Here is a 16,192-nt window from a genome sequence, read left to right on the forward strand (position 1 = left end):
TTAAATTATAATGATGATTTAGAGCAGTGGTTCTCAATCTTAATGCCGTGACCCTTTAATACAGTTCCTCATGTTGTGGTGACCCCCCAACCATAAAATTAATTTCTTCTCTTTTTTTAATCATTTTATTAGGGGCTCATACAACTCTTATCACAATCCATACATATATCAATTGTGTAAAGCACATTTGTACATTCATTGCCTTCATCATTCTCAAAACATTTGCTCTCCACTTAAGCCCCCGGCATCAGGTCCTCATTTTTTCCCTCCAGCAACAACCCTTTATAATTTATATATTATTATTTTAACATATCTTGCCCTGTCCGACATCTCCCTTCACCCACTTTTCTGTTGTCCGTCCCCCAGGGAGGGAGTCACATATAGATCCTTGTAATCGGTTCCCTCTTTCCAACCCATTCTCCTTTTACCCTCCCAGTGTCGCCACTCACACCACTGGTTCTGAAGGGATCAACATTGCTACTTAATAACTAATTTTGCTACTGTAACGGGTGACCCCTGTGAAAGTGTTGGTTCAACCCCCAAAGGGGTCGCGACCCACAGGTTAAGAACTACTGATTTAGATGGAAGAGGAAGAGCAAGAGGCACTTTCATGGAAGTGCAAATTGTTAGGCTTTGCTGTAGTGTTACTTTCAAAGAGGAATATAGGAAATGGAACTGGATAGGTAGTTGGGGTGAGGTTTGAAGGGTCTTTTTTTTTAAACAAAAATGTACAATTTTATTTACTTTGCTATAAGTTTAAATCCATGAGGGACACAGCATCACACAGATTCTATGTCCAATAGCCTTAGCAGGCAGGTTGCCCCAGAATTTGGCCCGAAACATGCCACTGCTTCCATGGACATGAGTTAGCTTTCTACTGATGAATGACTCTGGTTTTGTTAGGTTTGCCACCAGGAGTCACTGTGTTATTCTTTGCTTCGTTAACATAAGCACATCTCTTGCCTAAGTAAAATTCCGTTTCATCTCAGGCGTAAACACCTTCAATATTAAGAAGAGCCGTGTGCTCCCTCTGGTTCCACAGACCCTGTTTATAGCCAACAAAAATGGCCATGGACCACAGCCTTCCAGACACACTTGCCATTTATAAGTCCTGTTCCCAGCAGGCCTCCACAGGCTCCAATGTGGTGGGTAAAGGGCTGAAGGGCTTTGTGTACTATTGGAAGTCATTGAAAGATTTTAAGCAAACAGTTGGACTGAACATATTTGCTACCTCCACTCCATACTCTTATATTTTTGTACTTAGTATTATGGTTATATTTTTGCTGCTATCACAATTAATTCCTAAAACTTGTTCATTTCCCCAAATAGAAATTCTGTACTCATTAACTCATTTTCCACAAACCCCTCGTAGCTACTAACCTGCCTTCTATTTCTAGGCATTTACCTATTCTGAATGTTTCATTTTATATAAATGGAATCATAGAATATTTGCCCTTTTGTTGCTGGCTTATTTCATGTAATGTTTTCAAGGTTCATCCATGTTGTAGTATGTATCAGAACTTCATTTCTCTTTATAGTTGAATAATATTCCATTGTACATAGATACCACATTTAGTTTATCCATTCCTCTGTTTCCTGTTGGGTTCCTACTTTTTGACTATTGTGAATAATGTTGCAGTGAACATTGATGTACAAGTATCTGACCCATGCTTTAAATTCTTTTGGGTACATACCTACACAATTGCTTTTTTAAAGATCATTCTGCCCATATCATGTATGCTTCCTTACTACAATGTACAAAACCTTTTCTCTGCCTCTATATCTTGTTTTCTGTACTCCTTACAGAAGGGCTTATGTCCTCTTCTAAAACCTTAGTACTATTGTTATTTCAGTACACATTCAGGTCTCATTTTTTGGTGACAAGTTTTCCCCAGTTATTTTAGCCCTCACTATTTATTTCCTGGCCTGAAACCATATTAGGAATAGTATCATACAATGTAGTCCTTATTTGTTTCATGGGTTTAATATCCCTAAGTAGATAGCAATTCCTTTGTTTCATGTGTGTATGAGTGGAGACATGTTACATATAAAAAATGCATAGCTTGATCTTTTTGTGTTTTCTTTTTCAGGGTCGATCAGATTATGAGCAAGAGTTCTTTTAATTATTAGATCACCATCATGGCTAATGAGGGCAGTCCCAAGGCTGATGATAGTCCTTTTACATCAGATAAGCATGCCCAGTTCATCATGGCTCAGATCAATAAAATGAGGAATGGACAGCATTTCTGTGACGTGCAACTACAAGTTGGGAAAGAAACTTTTAAAGTTCATCGACTGGTTTTGGCTGCCAGTAGTCCCTACTTTGCAGCTTTGTTCACTGGTGGAATGAAAGAGTCCTCAAAAGATGTTGTACAGATTCTAGGAATTGAAGCTAGAATCTTTCGGGTACTTCTAGATTTCATTTACACAGGTATGTTAAATGAGCCTGTTGCTTTGAGTGAAGAATGATACAATTGTTCATGAACTGCTGGGGGAATATAAATTTGTCTTATTTATATGAGACAGGGCAGTAGTGGTTGACTGGTAGAATTCTCACCTTCCATGTGGGAGACCCAGTTTCTTTCTTGGCCAATGCACTTCATACCCAACCATCACCTATCCGTCAGTGGAAACTTGTGTGTGGCTATGATGCTGAACAGGTTTCAGCGGAGCTTCTAGACTAAGACAAACTAGGAAGAAAGACCTGGTGATCTGCTTCTGTAAATCAGCCATTGAAAACCTATGGATCACAACAGTCCAGTCTGCAACTAGTCATGGGAATGGCACAAGACTGAGCAGTGCTACTTTCGTTGTTTATGGGTTGCCATGAGTCATGGGCTGATTCCACTATAGCTAACAGCAACAGCAACAAATCATATGGAAACTAATTTGGTACTATGTTGTTATGAGCCTTTGAAAAGTTACTTTTTGACCCACTATTCTTTTCTAGGAATCTTAATTAGATATGTGGATAAATAAATACCATGTTTATTATAACATTACTTACCATAGTACTTTATATCTATATAGTATATAATTGTGAATATAATTTCCATGATAGGTTATGGTATATAAATACATTCTGTGTCTATTTTATTTATGTAAATAATAAATATTATTTAGACCTTTCAAATGATTTACATATGAAAAATATTTCATGAAGAATATAGTAAATGAAAAAAATCAGAATGTAAATATCCCTATTTTGTTAAAAAATAGTAATTTTGTATATTTGGAATGTTGGCAATGTTTACCTGTAGGTGATAGATATAGAAAGATTCTTATTTTTTCCCTATTTTGTTTCCCCCCAATGTTTATCATTAGCATGCATTATCTTAATGGAAACTTTTACTTAAAAGTATTTTTGAAGAGTTTTAATGACATGAGAAAATGTACTTGAGAACTAAATATACATGGAAGAAGCACACCAGCCTATGCAATCACGAGGTGTTGAAGGGATCAGGTATAAGGCATCATCAGAATAAAAATGTTACCATAGTGAATGATGGGGGGAGTGCGCAATGGAGACCCAAAGCCCATTAGTAGGCCACTGGATATCCCTTTGCAGAGGAGTCTCGGGGAGGAGATGAGCCAGTCAGGGTGCGATGTAGCAACAATGAAAAATACAACTTTCCTCTAGTTCCTAAACGTTTCCTTCCCACTCCCACTATCATGATACAAATTCTACCTTGCAAGTTTGGCTAGACCAGAGGATGAACACTGGTACAGATAGGAACTGGAAATCCAGGGACTCCAGGGCGGATGAGCCCTACAGGACCAGTGGTGTGAGTGGCAATACTGGGAGGGTAGAGGGAGAGTGGGTTGGAAAGAGGGAACCGATTATAAGGAACTATATGTGACCTCCTCCCTGGGGGACGGACAACAGAAAAGTGGGTGAAGGGCAAGATATGACAAAACAATAATTTATAAATTATCAAGGGCTCATGAGGGAAGCGGGGGCCAGGAGGGAGGGGAAAAATGAGGACCTGATGTCCGGGGCTTAAGTGGAGAGGAAATGTTTTGAGAATGATGAGGGCAATGAATGTACAAATGTGCTTTACACAATTGATGTATGTATGGATTGTGATAAGAGTTGTATGAGCCCCTAATAAAATGATTAGAAAAAAAAAACCTAAATATAAATTATAAGTGATACATAATACAAATATGTGCAGAAAAAAAGACTTAAAAGAAATACACTGAAGTGCTGATACCATGTATCTTTGTTTATAGAAAAATGTGTGATTTTCTGTATTTTGATGCATTACATTTTTTTCTATAGTGAGTATTTATTACCCTTGTGCGGATGGCATGGACTGGGCAGTGTTTGGGTCTGTTGTTTGAGGTTGCTATGAGTTGGAATCAACTCGATTGGCACCTAACAACAGCAACATAGTTAGAAAAAATGTTGGAAAACTAAAGACAATTCTGTCTAGTTTTGAGAGTATGCTGTGTTCTCTCCTTATGTTACTACTTGGTAGGAAATAATTATATGACCACCTAAAGCAGTGGTTCTCAACCTTCCTAATGCCACGACCCTTTAATACAGTTCCTCGTGTTGTGGTGACCCCCAACCATGAAATTATTTTCATTGCTACTTCATAACTGTAATTTTACTACTTTATGAATCGGGCAACCCCTTTGAAAGGGTCATTTGACCCCCAAAGGGGTCGTGACCCACAGGTTGAGAACCGCTGTTCTAAAGCATCATTTTGGTTTTTTTAAAGTAAATGATACTTAAACTTGGAAAGTAACAAAAGAAGATTACCTTCTCTGCTACATATTTCTCTTTGGAAAATTTCAGGAAAATTATTCTTAATTTGGGGGTTATAAAAATGATTAGCTACTGAAAATAATTCAGCTCTTCCTAATGACATATATAAACTTATATGGAGGGGTTCTTGACATCATTTTCAGAATGACTTGTTGAGATGCGTAAGTACGTGAGACGAAGTCTTGCCATATTTTTCTCTAAGGAGCAGTCTGGCTGTACTTCAAAGACAGATTTGATTATTCTTTTGGAAGTACATGGTACTTTCAGTATTCTTCCCCAGCACTATAATTCAAATGCATTGATTCTTCTTGATCTTCCTAATCCAATATCCAAGTTCGTGATTAAGTGTTAACTGCTGACCGCAGGATCAGCTGTTTGAAATCACTTGCTGCTCCATGGGAGAAAGATGAGGTTTTTCATTCCTGTAAAGAATTGCAGTCTTAGAAATCCACAGGGACAGTTGTAGCCTGCCCTATAGGGTCATCTGGAATCAACTTGATGGCAGTGAATACAAGGCTTATAGTGAGGACTTCTTGAATATATGAGAAATTAATACTTCATATGTATTAATATATATGATTGAGTATATGAATTATAGAATTGATATATGTCTAGTTCATTGTTAAGTGCTTCATAAGTGTTATTATCATTAAACTTGGGTGTTCTTTGTAGAAATCTTCTGTTGCCTTTTTATTTAGAAAACATTAAGCAATTTGCAGAATTAAGTATGCTTCTTGAATATCCTGTCAATTTTTTATTTTATTTTAATGGCTATTTTGTCTCTCTACTTCCCTAGGTATAGTGAATATAGGGGTGCATAATGTCCAGGAGCTGATCGTTGCAGCAGACATGTTGCAGTTGACTGAAGTTGTTAATCTTTGCTGTGAATTTCTGAAAGGACAAATTGATCCGTTGAACTGCATTGGGATTTTTCAGTTCTCTGAGCAAATTGCCTGCCATGATCTTCTGGAATTCACAGAAAACTACATTCATGTCCATTTCTTGGAGGTTCATCGTGGGGAAGAGTTCCTGGCACTTACAAAAGATCAGCTGGTTAAAATTTTGCGAAGTGAGGAGCTTAGCATTGAGGATGAATACCAGGTCTTCTTAGCTGCAATGCAGTGGATTCTGAAAGATCTGGGAAAGAGAAGAAAACATGTAGTAGAAGTTCTAGACCCAATACGATTCTCTTTACTACCTCCTCAGAGGCTTTTAAAGTATATAGAAGGTAATTTTCTGCTATATATATATATATATCAAATTAGTTGGTTAATTATCCAATTTTTTTCTCCATTTGAAATGATAGTTTTATTTCTTAAGTAAATACTGTAGGTATGATATAACTTGTTTTTGTTGTGGTGGTTGGGAAGTAGTAGTTTTTTAGTATGCCTGCCCATTATTTTAATCAAATCCTTACATACCTTTCTTGGCATTAATACTAAGAGATAGTAATATAGGTAAATAACTGGCAGAGCTAGCAAATCATTGCTACTGTTCATGGTACTAATTATTTCAGTAAAAGATTTCTTCTCACCCTGAAAAATCCAGCAGATCCTAACATTTAGGGAAAATGCTGCAAACAAAACTAAAACTGAATAAATTCAGTAAGTCTTCTCACTATAAAACGATTTCTGTATTGATATATCATAGATTATGAGTGAATAAAAACATCTTTATTTTTTACTGTGAATTGGGCGAAGGTTTACAGAGCCAGTTTTCCTTTCAACAGTTCACACACATTTTGTTTCAAATCATTGCTTGCAGTCCCCACAATGTAGTATCCCTTATTCCACTGCCTCCCTGTATTTCCTGTTCCCATTCCTCCTGCTTTCCCAACTCTTCTAAACTTCATTGTTGGATAATCGCTGCTCATTTGATCTCAAATGATTGGTAATTCTAAGATATGTGTACCTCTCAGTGTTATTATTCCCTTAATATACCTGTCTATTTGGCTGACAGTTGAATCACTGAGATGAGATTAGTTTAGTTTCAGACCTGAAGAGAAGTCTATATCCAATTAGTTAGCTTGTTTTTTTATGTGATGAGTTCTGTTTGTTTGTTTTCTCCATTCTATCCAGGACCTTCTAATGTAATCCTTTTCAGAGCAGTTGGTAGTGGAATCCAGACACCATCTAGTTCTGGTCTAATATGAGCTGTGGAGATTGATGCTTGTGAAAATATTTTTTTTTAAGATTAGATTGCTAGCTTTTCTCTACTCTTCATGGTGTTAACAGAATTTGAAAGTTTTTTCTGTGGGATATCTTATTTAGTGCATATATTTAAATGCTGAAACAGAGAGAGAAATTATTGAGAAATTTAGGGGTGGGACAGAAAAGGCTTTCATGGTTGAACTGGCTTTTCCCAAAAGTGGCAGATAGAGTGACAAAGATCCTCTGCTAGAAGGAAGAAGCATGTGTTCCCACAGCTTTTTAGTTTTACGTAAATCTTGTACTGGTTATTGAGCATGCTTAAGAGTTAGCAACTAAAAGTTTTTCACTAGAATGAAAACTGCAGTGAGTCAAGGAAGAAATCATGGGAGACTTTTTTTCCGCATCATGATAATTTACCTGCTCACTTGAGGGTAACAAGGACTGCCCCCTTATCTCATCTTTCGAGTAAGTGATGACTTTTGGTCTCATATGGATATATTTTTTTCACTGGATTATCATACTTACAGCCTTTGTTTTGAATGCCAACCTGGTAGTGAGTTTGGTTTTGTGACTTTTCTGATATTTTCCTATACGGTCATCTCAGGATAGTTTGGTTCAAGGTTTTAAGAGGATCTCAGCACAGTCATGTTGGAATCTTCTAGTCTTGACTGGTCCAGTTACGTTTGGACTTTTTAAGATTTGTGCCGTGCATTTTCCTCCTCTTCTATCAGAGTTCATCTAGTGGGACTCTGTTGAGAATGGTCAGCAGTGAGTATCAGCTAATTCTTTTGGTATGAAAGTAGATAAAGCTGTGGGTCGTGTAAGCTCTAGGCTTGTTCATCTATGACTTTGGTTTTCCTTCTTTTTTTCTTCTAACTAGTTGAGACACAAGCTTTTTTTTTGTTTAATCTTTTGGGGGCTTGTACAACTCTTATCACAATCCATCCATCCATCCATTATGTCAAGCACATTTGTACATTTGTTGCCATCATCATTTTCAAAACATTTTCTACTTGAGCCCTTAGTATCAGCTCCTCATTTTTCCCCTCCCTCCCCGCTCCCCTCTCCCTCATGAACCCTTGATGATTTATAAATTTTATTATTTTTTTCATGCCTTACACTGATCAATGTCTCCCTTTACTCACTTTTCTGTTGTCCATCCCCCTGGGCGGGGGTTATATGTAGATCATTGTGATTGGTTCCCCCTTTCTACCTCTACCTTTCCCTTACCCTCCTGGTTTGACTGCCCTCATTATTGGTCCTGAGGGGTTTATCTGTCCTGGATTCCCTGTGTTTCCAGCTCTTATCTCTACCAGTGTACATCCTCTGGTCTAGCCGTATTTGTAAGATAGAATTGGGATCATGATAGTGGGGTGGCGAGGGGAAGAAGCATTAAAGAACTAGAGGAAAGTTGTGTGTTTCATCGTTGCTACACTGTATCCTGACTGGCTCATCTCCTCCCTATGATCCTTCTGTTAGGGATGCCCAGTTGTCTACAGATGAGCTTTGGGTCTCCACTCTGCCCTCTGCCTCATTCACAATAAGATTTTTAGTTCTTTGATGCCTGATACCTGATCCCATTGACACCTCTTGATCACACAGGCTGGTGTGCTTCTTCCATGTGCTTCTTCCACACAGGCTGGTGGGCTTTGTTGCTTCTCAGCTAGATGGCCACTTGTTTATCTTCAAGTCTTTAGGACCCCAGATGCTATCTCTTTTGATAGGAGGGCACCATCGGCTTTCTTCACCACATTTGCTTATGCACCTCCTTTGTCTTCAGCGATTGTGTTGGGAAGGTGAGGATCATGGAAAGGCAGTTTAATAGAACAAAGTTTTCTTGTGTTGAGAGTACTTGAGTAGAGGCCCAGTGTCTATCTGCCACCTTAATACTAAACCTATAAATATATGTACATAGATCTGTTTCTCCATCGTCATATATAGGTGTATTTACATACGTACATGCCTGTATTTAGACCTCTATAAATGCCCTTTTCCTCCTACTTCTTTCCTCTATTTCCTTGCACTTTCCTCTTGTCCCACTGTCATGCTTAGCCTTCATTTGGGTTTCAGTAATTACTCTCGGTTATATTGCCCTTGTATCAAGCCCTACCAGGCCTCCTACACCCTCCTTGCCTTTGATTTTGGATCACTTGTTGTTCCCTTGTCCCTGGGTTTGTTAACACCCACTTCCTTTCCCCAACCTCCCCCTCTCATGTTCCCCTGGAACCATCAGTCCTGTTGTTTTCTCCTTGAGATTGTTTGTCCTGCCTATCTTATCTAGATAGGTCATCAGATATAATAATATGCACAAAAAACAAGGCAGAGCAAAACAAAGTAACAAAAGTAAAAAACAAAACAAAAAAGAAAAACCTATAAATAGTTAGAGATCTGTTTGTTGACCTTTAAGAGTGTTTTCTGGTTAGAGTCTGATGGGGTGTGACACCCTGGCCCCAAAGTCTATTTTTGGTATTCCCTGGGGGCTTCGTTGCTCTGCTCCCCTTGCTGTTCTGTTGTACGCCCTTAGTGTTATGCATCAGTGTGGTGGGGTCAGATCGGGTACAACTTAACTGATCATATTTGAGGTCCTGAAAAGGAGGTGGTCCTCATCACACCATAGTCTTGTGTCTTGCTTTGTCATTTTAAAAAGTTTATGATATAAATCTTTTTTTGATAACATAACTTTTAAAAATCATTTTATTGGGGGCTTGTACAACTCTTATCACAATCCATACATCCATCCATTGTGTTAAGCACATTTGTACATTGGTTGTCCTCATCATTCTCAAAACTTTTTCTTTCTACTTGAGCCCTTGGTATCAGCTCCTCATTTTTCCCCTCCCTCCCTGGCACCCCCTCCCTCATGAACCCTTGATAATTTATAAATTATTATTTTGTCATATCTTACACTGTCCGATGTCTCCCTTCACCGACTTTTCTGTTGTCCATCCCCCAGGGAGGAAGTTATATGTAGATCCTTGTAATTGGTTCCCCCTTTCTACCCCACATTCCCTCCACCCTCCCGGTATCACCACTCTTACTATTGGTCCTGAAAGGATCATCAGTCCTGGATTCCCTGTGTTTCCAGTTCCTATCTGTACCAGTGTACATCCTCTGGTCTACCCAGATTCTTATAACTTTTGGACAAGTTTTGAACAATTTTTTTTTTTTTAGTATTAGGTTGTAAGAATTGAGTATTTATTATTTTTGAACTTTGATCAAGTATTTGATCCTGTTTCATTTTAAGATCTTTATTTTAAAGTTCTCATATGTTTTCAACTTTAATATTGTGAAACATGCTTTTTGAAAGAATCTCTTTTAAGATTAAAAAATACTGCTAGGCATAGATAAAACATTTAGCCTATCAACATTTTTAAATGTGCAATTCAGTGACTTTATGTACTTGTATAATCATCCCCTTCTTCCTTTCCAAATATTTCTATCATCTTTAATAGAAACTATTTGGTAGATTTAAGGAAAGTATATATTCTCCAATAGCCATGAGAAAAATAATATTTGGGTTATATGGGAAATAAACACATCATTGTTTTAGGATCGGTTTTTATTTCTCCATTGTTGGATGTTGCTTAGCTTTATAGAAACATTGTCTTTTCAATATTGTTTAAAATATTCTTTTAAACATTCCTTAGGCGTGTCTGATTTTAATCTTCGTGTTTCATTGCAAACACTTCTGAAAGAATACTGCGAAGTGTGCAAATCTTCCAAAGAGAACAAGTTTTGTAATTTTCTGCAGACCTCTAAGGTTCGACCTCGGAAGAAAGCAAGAAAGTACCTATATGCAGTAGGTGAGAGCTTTTTAAAAAGTAATAGAAGTTACATTCACTATCAAAGCCTTATATCTTAATATTGTGCTATTACTATACATTTCAGAATATATGTGTGTGCAATAGGCCTATTTAATTTTGCATAGAATATAGATTTATAATTGTGTTCCTATATTATGGCAAACACAAAAATATCTGACATTCTGCAACTTAAGTGTCTGGCTTTTAGATTATTTAGTTATTATCTAATGAAAAAAAGCTAAAAATTTGAATTCTAGCTTGAAATAAAACTAAACAAATTACACATTTTTAAGCTGTTCACAGTGTTATAGCTCTAAACCATTTATTATGAAGTATTTATAGTAGATATTCGGGTATTATAAGCATGTTTAGCTATGAGATTCGCATTCCTTTCTTTGCTCAGGTGGATATACTCAACTGCAGGGGGGTCGCTGGAGTGAAAGCAGAGCTCTCAGCTGTGTAGAACGCTTTGACACCTTTAGCCAGTACTGGACGACTGTGTCTTCACTGCATCAGGCTCGATGTGGGCTGGGAGTAGCAGTTCTGGGAGGCATGATTTATGCTATTGGAGGTAATGATAAAGATGTCTTCTTTGCCATATTCATCTCAGAACATGGCTATCTTCTCTGGACTAATAACTTAGTATTTTAGTATTTAGTTTTGTTGTAATTGATTCTGTCTAGGTGGTTGTGTTGTAATCCTGTAAACCACAAGAACCATTTTTATTTTTTAAATTGTTTTATTAGGGGCTCATACAACTCTTCTCACAATCCATACATACTTCAATTGTGTAAAGCACGTTTGTACATTCATTGCCCTCATCATTCTCAAAACATTTCCTCTCCACTTAAGCTCCTGGCATCAGGTCCTCATTTTTTCCCCTCCCTCCCCTCTTCCCCTCCCAATGAACCCTTGATAATTTATAAATTATTATTTTTTTCCTATCTTGCCCTGTCCGACATCTCCCTTTTCTGTTGTCTGTCCCCTAGGGAGGAGGTCACATGTAGATCCTTGTTAGCGGTTCTCCCTTTCCAACCCACTCTTCCTCTATGCTCCCAGTATTGCCACTCACACAACTGGTCCTGAAGGGATCATCTGCCCTGGATTTCCTATGTTTCCAGTTCCTATCTATACTAGTGTACATCCTCTGGTCTAGCCAGACTTGTAAGGTAGAATTCGTATCATGATAGTTGGGGTCAGAGGAAGCATTTAGGAACTAGAGGAAAGTTGTATTTTTCATTGTTGCTATGTCGCACCCTGTCTGGCTCGTCTCCTCCCTGAGACCCCTCTGCAAGGGGATCTCCAGTGGCCTACAAATGGGCCTTGGCTCCATTCTGCACTCCCCCGCTCATTCGCTATGGTAAGATTTTTTGTTCTGATGATGCCTGATACCTGATCCCTTTGATACCTTGTGATCACACAGGTTGGTGTGCTTCTTCCATGTGGGATTTGTTGCTTCTGAGCTAGATGGCCGCTTGTTTACTTTCAAGCCTTTAAGACCCAAGACACTATATCTTTTGATAGCTGGGCACCATCAGCTTTCTTCACCACATTTGCTTATTCACTCACTTTGTCTTCAGCGGTTATGTTGGGAAGGTGAGCAACAAGAACCATTTTTAAACCTTTTAAAAATATCTGATATAGGAGGAAGGGCAAAAAAAGAGCTGATACCAAGGGCTCAAGTAGAAAGAAAATGTTTTGAGAATGATGATTGCAACAAATGTACAAATGTGCTTGGCACAATAGATGGATGTATGGATTGTGATAAAAATTGTACAAGCCCCCAATAAAAAGATTTTTTTAATCTGAAAAAATTTGTTTAATTATTATTTTATTAATAATTTTTGGGGGGGGCTCTTACAGTTCTTATAGCAGTCCATACATCAATTGTATCAAACTCATTTGTACATATGTTGCCATCATTTTGGTGTTTTTTTTAAATCATTTTTTTGGGGAAACTGGAGAGTGGTTAAAGGTTGGAGGGAGTCCCTGGATCTCTTCCACTCAAACACTGTTGAAGGAAGGCACAAATCCACAGGACCACAGGAGGAGCTTAAGACTGCAAATCTCTATGGGAATAGAAAGTGTCATCTTTTTCCTGGCAAGCAGCCGGTGGTTTCGAACTGCTAACCTTCAGTTAACAGCCCAGAGTATAATCCAGTATGTCACCAGGACGCCTTAAAATGTCAGATATGCCCCTCAGGACCAATAATGAGAGTATTGATACCTGGAGAATAAGGGGAAGGTGGGGGAGAAAGGGGGAGCCGATCACAATGATCTTACATATAACCCCCTCCCAGGGGGATGGACAACAGAAAAGTAGCTGAAGGGAGACATCGGTCAGTGTGAGACTGCGATGATTGTAGCCTTGGAAGACTTGGGGTACTTCTATGAGCTGGCGAAGAAGCGAGAGGGGCCGAGCGTATCCTGAAGCTGCAAAAGCAGCCCAGCGGCCAGGCACTCTTCCAGGATGTACAGAGCTTTCCCGAGATGAGCGGGGTAGAACCCTGGACGCCACGGAAGCTGCCCTGGCCCTGGAGAAGACCCTCAACCAGGCCCCTCCTGACCTGCACGCCGTGGGGTCCACTCACGCTGACCCCCATCTCTGTGACTTTCTGGAGAACCACTTCCTGGACAAGGAGGTGAAACTCCTCAAGAAGATGGGCGACCACCTGACCGAATCCGCAGCCCGGCCAGCCCCCAGGCCGGGCTGGGCGAGTATCTCTGAGAGGCTCACCTTCAAAGGACTGGGAGCCTGCGGAGCCCACCCACCTGCTAGGGGCCCTTTGCCTTCCCCTGCCGGCCTTTGCCCAACTACCTGAACCTGCCCCTCCAGCTGCAGCGCCACCGCCCTGGAACCCCTCCCCCAAGCCGGGGACCAAATGGAAACAATAAGGCTTCCTTTTGCAGCAAAAAAAAAAAAGATTTACAGTCTTGGAAACCCACAGGGGTAGTTCTACTCATTCCCATAGGGTCCTCATGAGTCAGAATTGACTTCATGGCAGTGAGTTGTTTTTTTTTTGAGAAACATGTATTTGTACTCAATAAATGTTATTGCGATTGGTTAATTTGTTAATTTTTTATTTTGGGTGTGAAATAAAATATAGTAAAATATATAGACAAATAGATGAATATTTCTATAATGTGATAAATAATTGAAGAAACTTTTAGGACAATTGTTTCCCTTTGTTTTATGCTTTAACTATCTGTATAGGTACTTTCTTAAGCAATATCCTTAAGTTTGCCTACTTTTATGCGTTATCTAAATGACTATATAACCCAGTGGTTCTCAACCTGTGGGTCACGACCCCTTTCACAGAATGACCATTTCACAGAAGTCGTCAGATTCATAACAGTAGCAAAATTATGTTATGAAGTTATGATGAAAATAGTTTTATGGTTGGGGGTCACCACACTTGAACTGTATTAAAGGATTGCGCCATAAGGAAGGTTGGGACCTACTGATATAACCATCCTTGCTGTTTTACCCAACCTAATGTTTCTGAGATATGTTCATGTTGTTTCAGGTAGTCCTTGCTATACAGTTTTTTTACTGTATACCATGTTCTATACTGAAATTGTTAATATGTTCTATTGTGAGGCATTTGGAATTTTTCCAGGTTTTTTACTATTAACAACAATGGTGCTGTCAAAAATCTTGTATGTATACAAATTTCTTTGCAGTGAACCTACTGGTGGGAGTCAAATACTGCTGGGTCATAATGTATTCAGATGGTCAGTTTTATTAGACAATTCCAAACTATTTTCCAGAGTGGTTGTGTCATTTAAAACTTTGACCATACTTTTGCTAACTCTTGGTATTGCTATACTTAATTTTGTTTGCTCATTGTTAGAGCTGTAGTGATACCTATCCTGTGGTTTTAATTATACTTATCTGATATGATGGAATGACATTGAGTACTTTTTCAGTGCTTTTTTGCCATTTGAGATTTTTTTAAGGAGTGAGTTTTCAGATTTTTGGCTCATTTTAAAAAATTGTATTATTATTTGTAGATGTGTAAAGGATACCCAAGAATATCCCCATTTAGGTGACTTGCTAGAAGGACTCAGCATTTTTTGGTTTTTATAGCTAAGATTTCATATAGAGAAAAGATACAAAACAAAATCAACGAAGGGAAAAGGCATCTGGCATGAAGTCTGAAGGAAATCAATTGAAAGCTTCCATTATCCTGCCCCATTGGAGTCACACGGGTTTCAGTGAGCATCCAGACCAAGAAGAGAGATCTGCTGATGTACTTCCTAAAGTCAGCCAGTGAAGATCCTCTGGGTCACAGTAGACTGCTCAGCAACCGAACATGGTGATTGCGCAGGACCGAGCAGCATTTCTTGTGCTTGTGGTCACCATGAGTCATTGGCTCGATGGCAGCTAACAATAACAAAGAACCAGTTTCATTTTCCTCCATGTATAGGAGTCTAGCCAATTTTCCCAGCACAAAAGAGTTGTTTCTCTGCTGCTTTATAATGCCAATTATTATATATTAAAGAATCATCGATCTGTGGGTTGGGTCTGTTCATAGAATTTCTTTTCTGTCCCAGTATTTTGTTTGTAGCTTTATTAAAAGTTTTTATTTAATTTCTGTTCCAGTATTTTGTTTGCAGCTTTATTAAAAGTTTTGATATCTGATAGGCAGCTTCTCTCTATTATTTGCTTGCGGTGTATGGCTATTCTAAGTCCTTTGCTTTTCCATAAAAATTTTACAATTAACTTATCCATTAAAAAGCGATATTTTGATCTAGCTCAGAAGCAACAAACTCCACATGGAAGAAGCACACCAACCTGTGCGATCACGAGGTGTCAAAGGGATCAAGTATCAGGCATCAAAGAACAAAACATCCTGTCATAGTGAATGAGAGGGGGAGTGCGGAGTGGAGACCCAAAGCCCATTTGTAGGACACTGGACTTCCCCTTACAGAAGGGTCTCGGGTAGGAGACAAGCCAGTCAGGGTGTGATGTAGCAATGATGAAAAACACAACTTTCCTCTAGTTCCTAAATGCTTTCTCCTCCCCAACTATCATGATCACAATTCTACCTTACAAATATGGCTAGACCAGAGGATGTATACTGGTACAGATAGGAACTGGGAATCCAGGGTGGATGATCTCTTCTGGACCAGTGGTGCAAGGGCGATGGCAAGATACTGGCAAGATACTGGAGGGTGGGTTGGAAAGGGGGAAGCGATTACAAGGATCTACATGTGACCTCCTCCCTGGGGGACGGACAACAGAAAAGTGGGTGAAGGGAGACAGACAGTGCATGATATGACAAAATAATAGTTTATAAATTATCAAGGGTTCATAAGGGAGGGGGCAGCAGGTAGGGAGGGGGGAAAATGAGCTGATGCCAGGGGCTTAGGTGGAGAACAAATGTTTTGAGAATGATGAGGGCAATGAATGTACAAATGTGCTTTACACAATTGATGTATGTATGGATTGTGATAAGAGT

The 16,192-nt window shown here is 38.9% G+C and overlaps 1 protein-coding gene and 1 pseudogene across 2 annotated transcripts in view; one reads left to right on the plus strand and one right to left on the minus strand.

Moving 5' to 3' along the window:
- Positions 1 to 756: 756 nt before the first annotated feature.
- Positions 757 to 1,102, minus strand: LOC105978306 (annotated as a pseudogene).
- A 1,015-nt stretch (positions 1,103 to 2,117) lies between these two features.
- Positions 2,118 to 16,192, plus strand: part of LOC101658754 (intracisternal A particle-promoted polypeptide) — a 28,298-nt gene continuing 14,223 nt past the window's right edge. For both annotated transcript variants that reach the window (XM_004699469.2, XM_045291811.1), the window contains exons 1-4: positions 2,118 to 2,431; positions 5,571 to 6,002; positions 10,572 to 10,727; positions 11,131 to 11,298. In XM_004699469.2, the coding sequence (XP_004699526.1) occupies positions 2,140 to 2,431; positions 5,571 to 6,002; positions 10,572 to 10,727; positions 11,131 to 11,298 (1,048 nt within the window). In that variant the 5' untranslated portion in view covers positions 2,118 to 2,139. The remainder of the gene's footprint in view (positions 2,432 to 5,570; positions 6,003 to 10,571; positions 10,728 to 11,130; positions 11,299 to 16,192) is intronic.

Source organism: Echinops telfairi, unplaced genomic scaffold (genome assembly GCF_000313985.2).
Source record: "Echinops telfairi isolate 266 unplaced genomic scaffold, ASM31398v2 ScPeMD7_443;HRSCAF=831, whole genome shotgun sequence".
Classification (NCBI taxonomy): domain Eukaryota; kingdom Metazoa; phylum Chordata; class Mammalia; order Afrosoricida; family Tenrecidae; genus Echinops; species Echinops telfairi.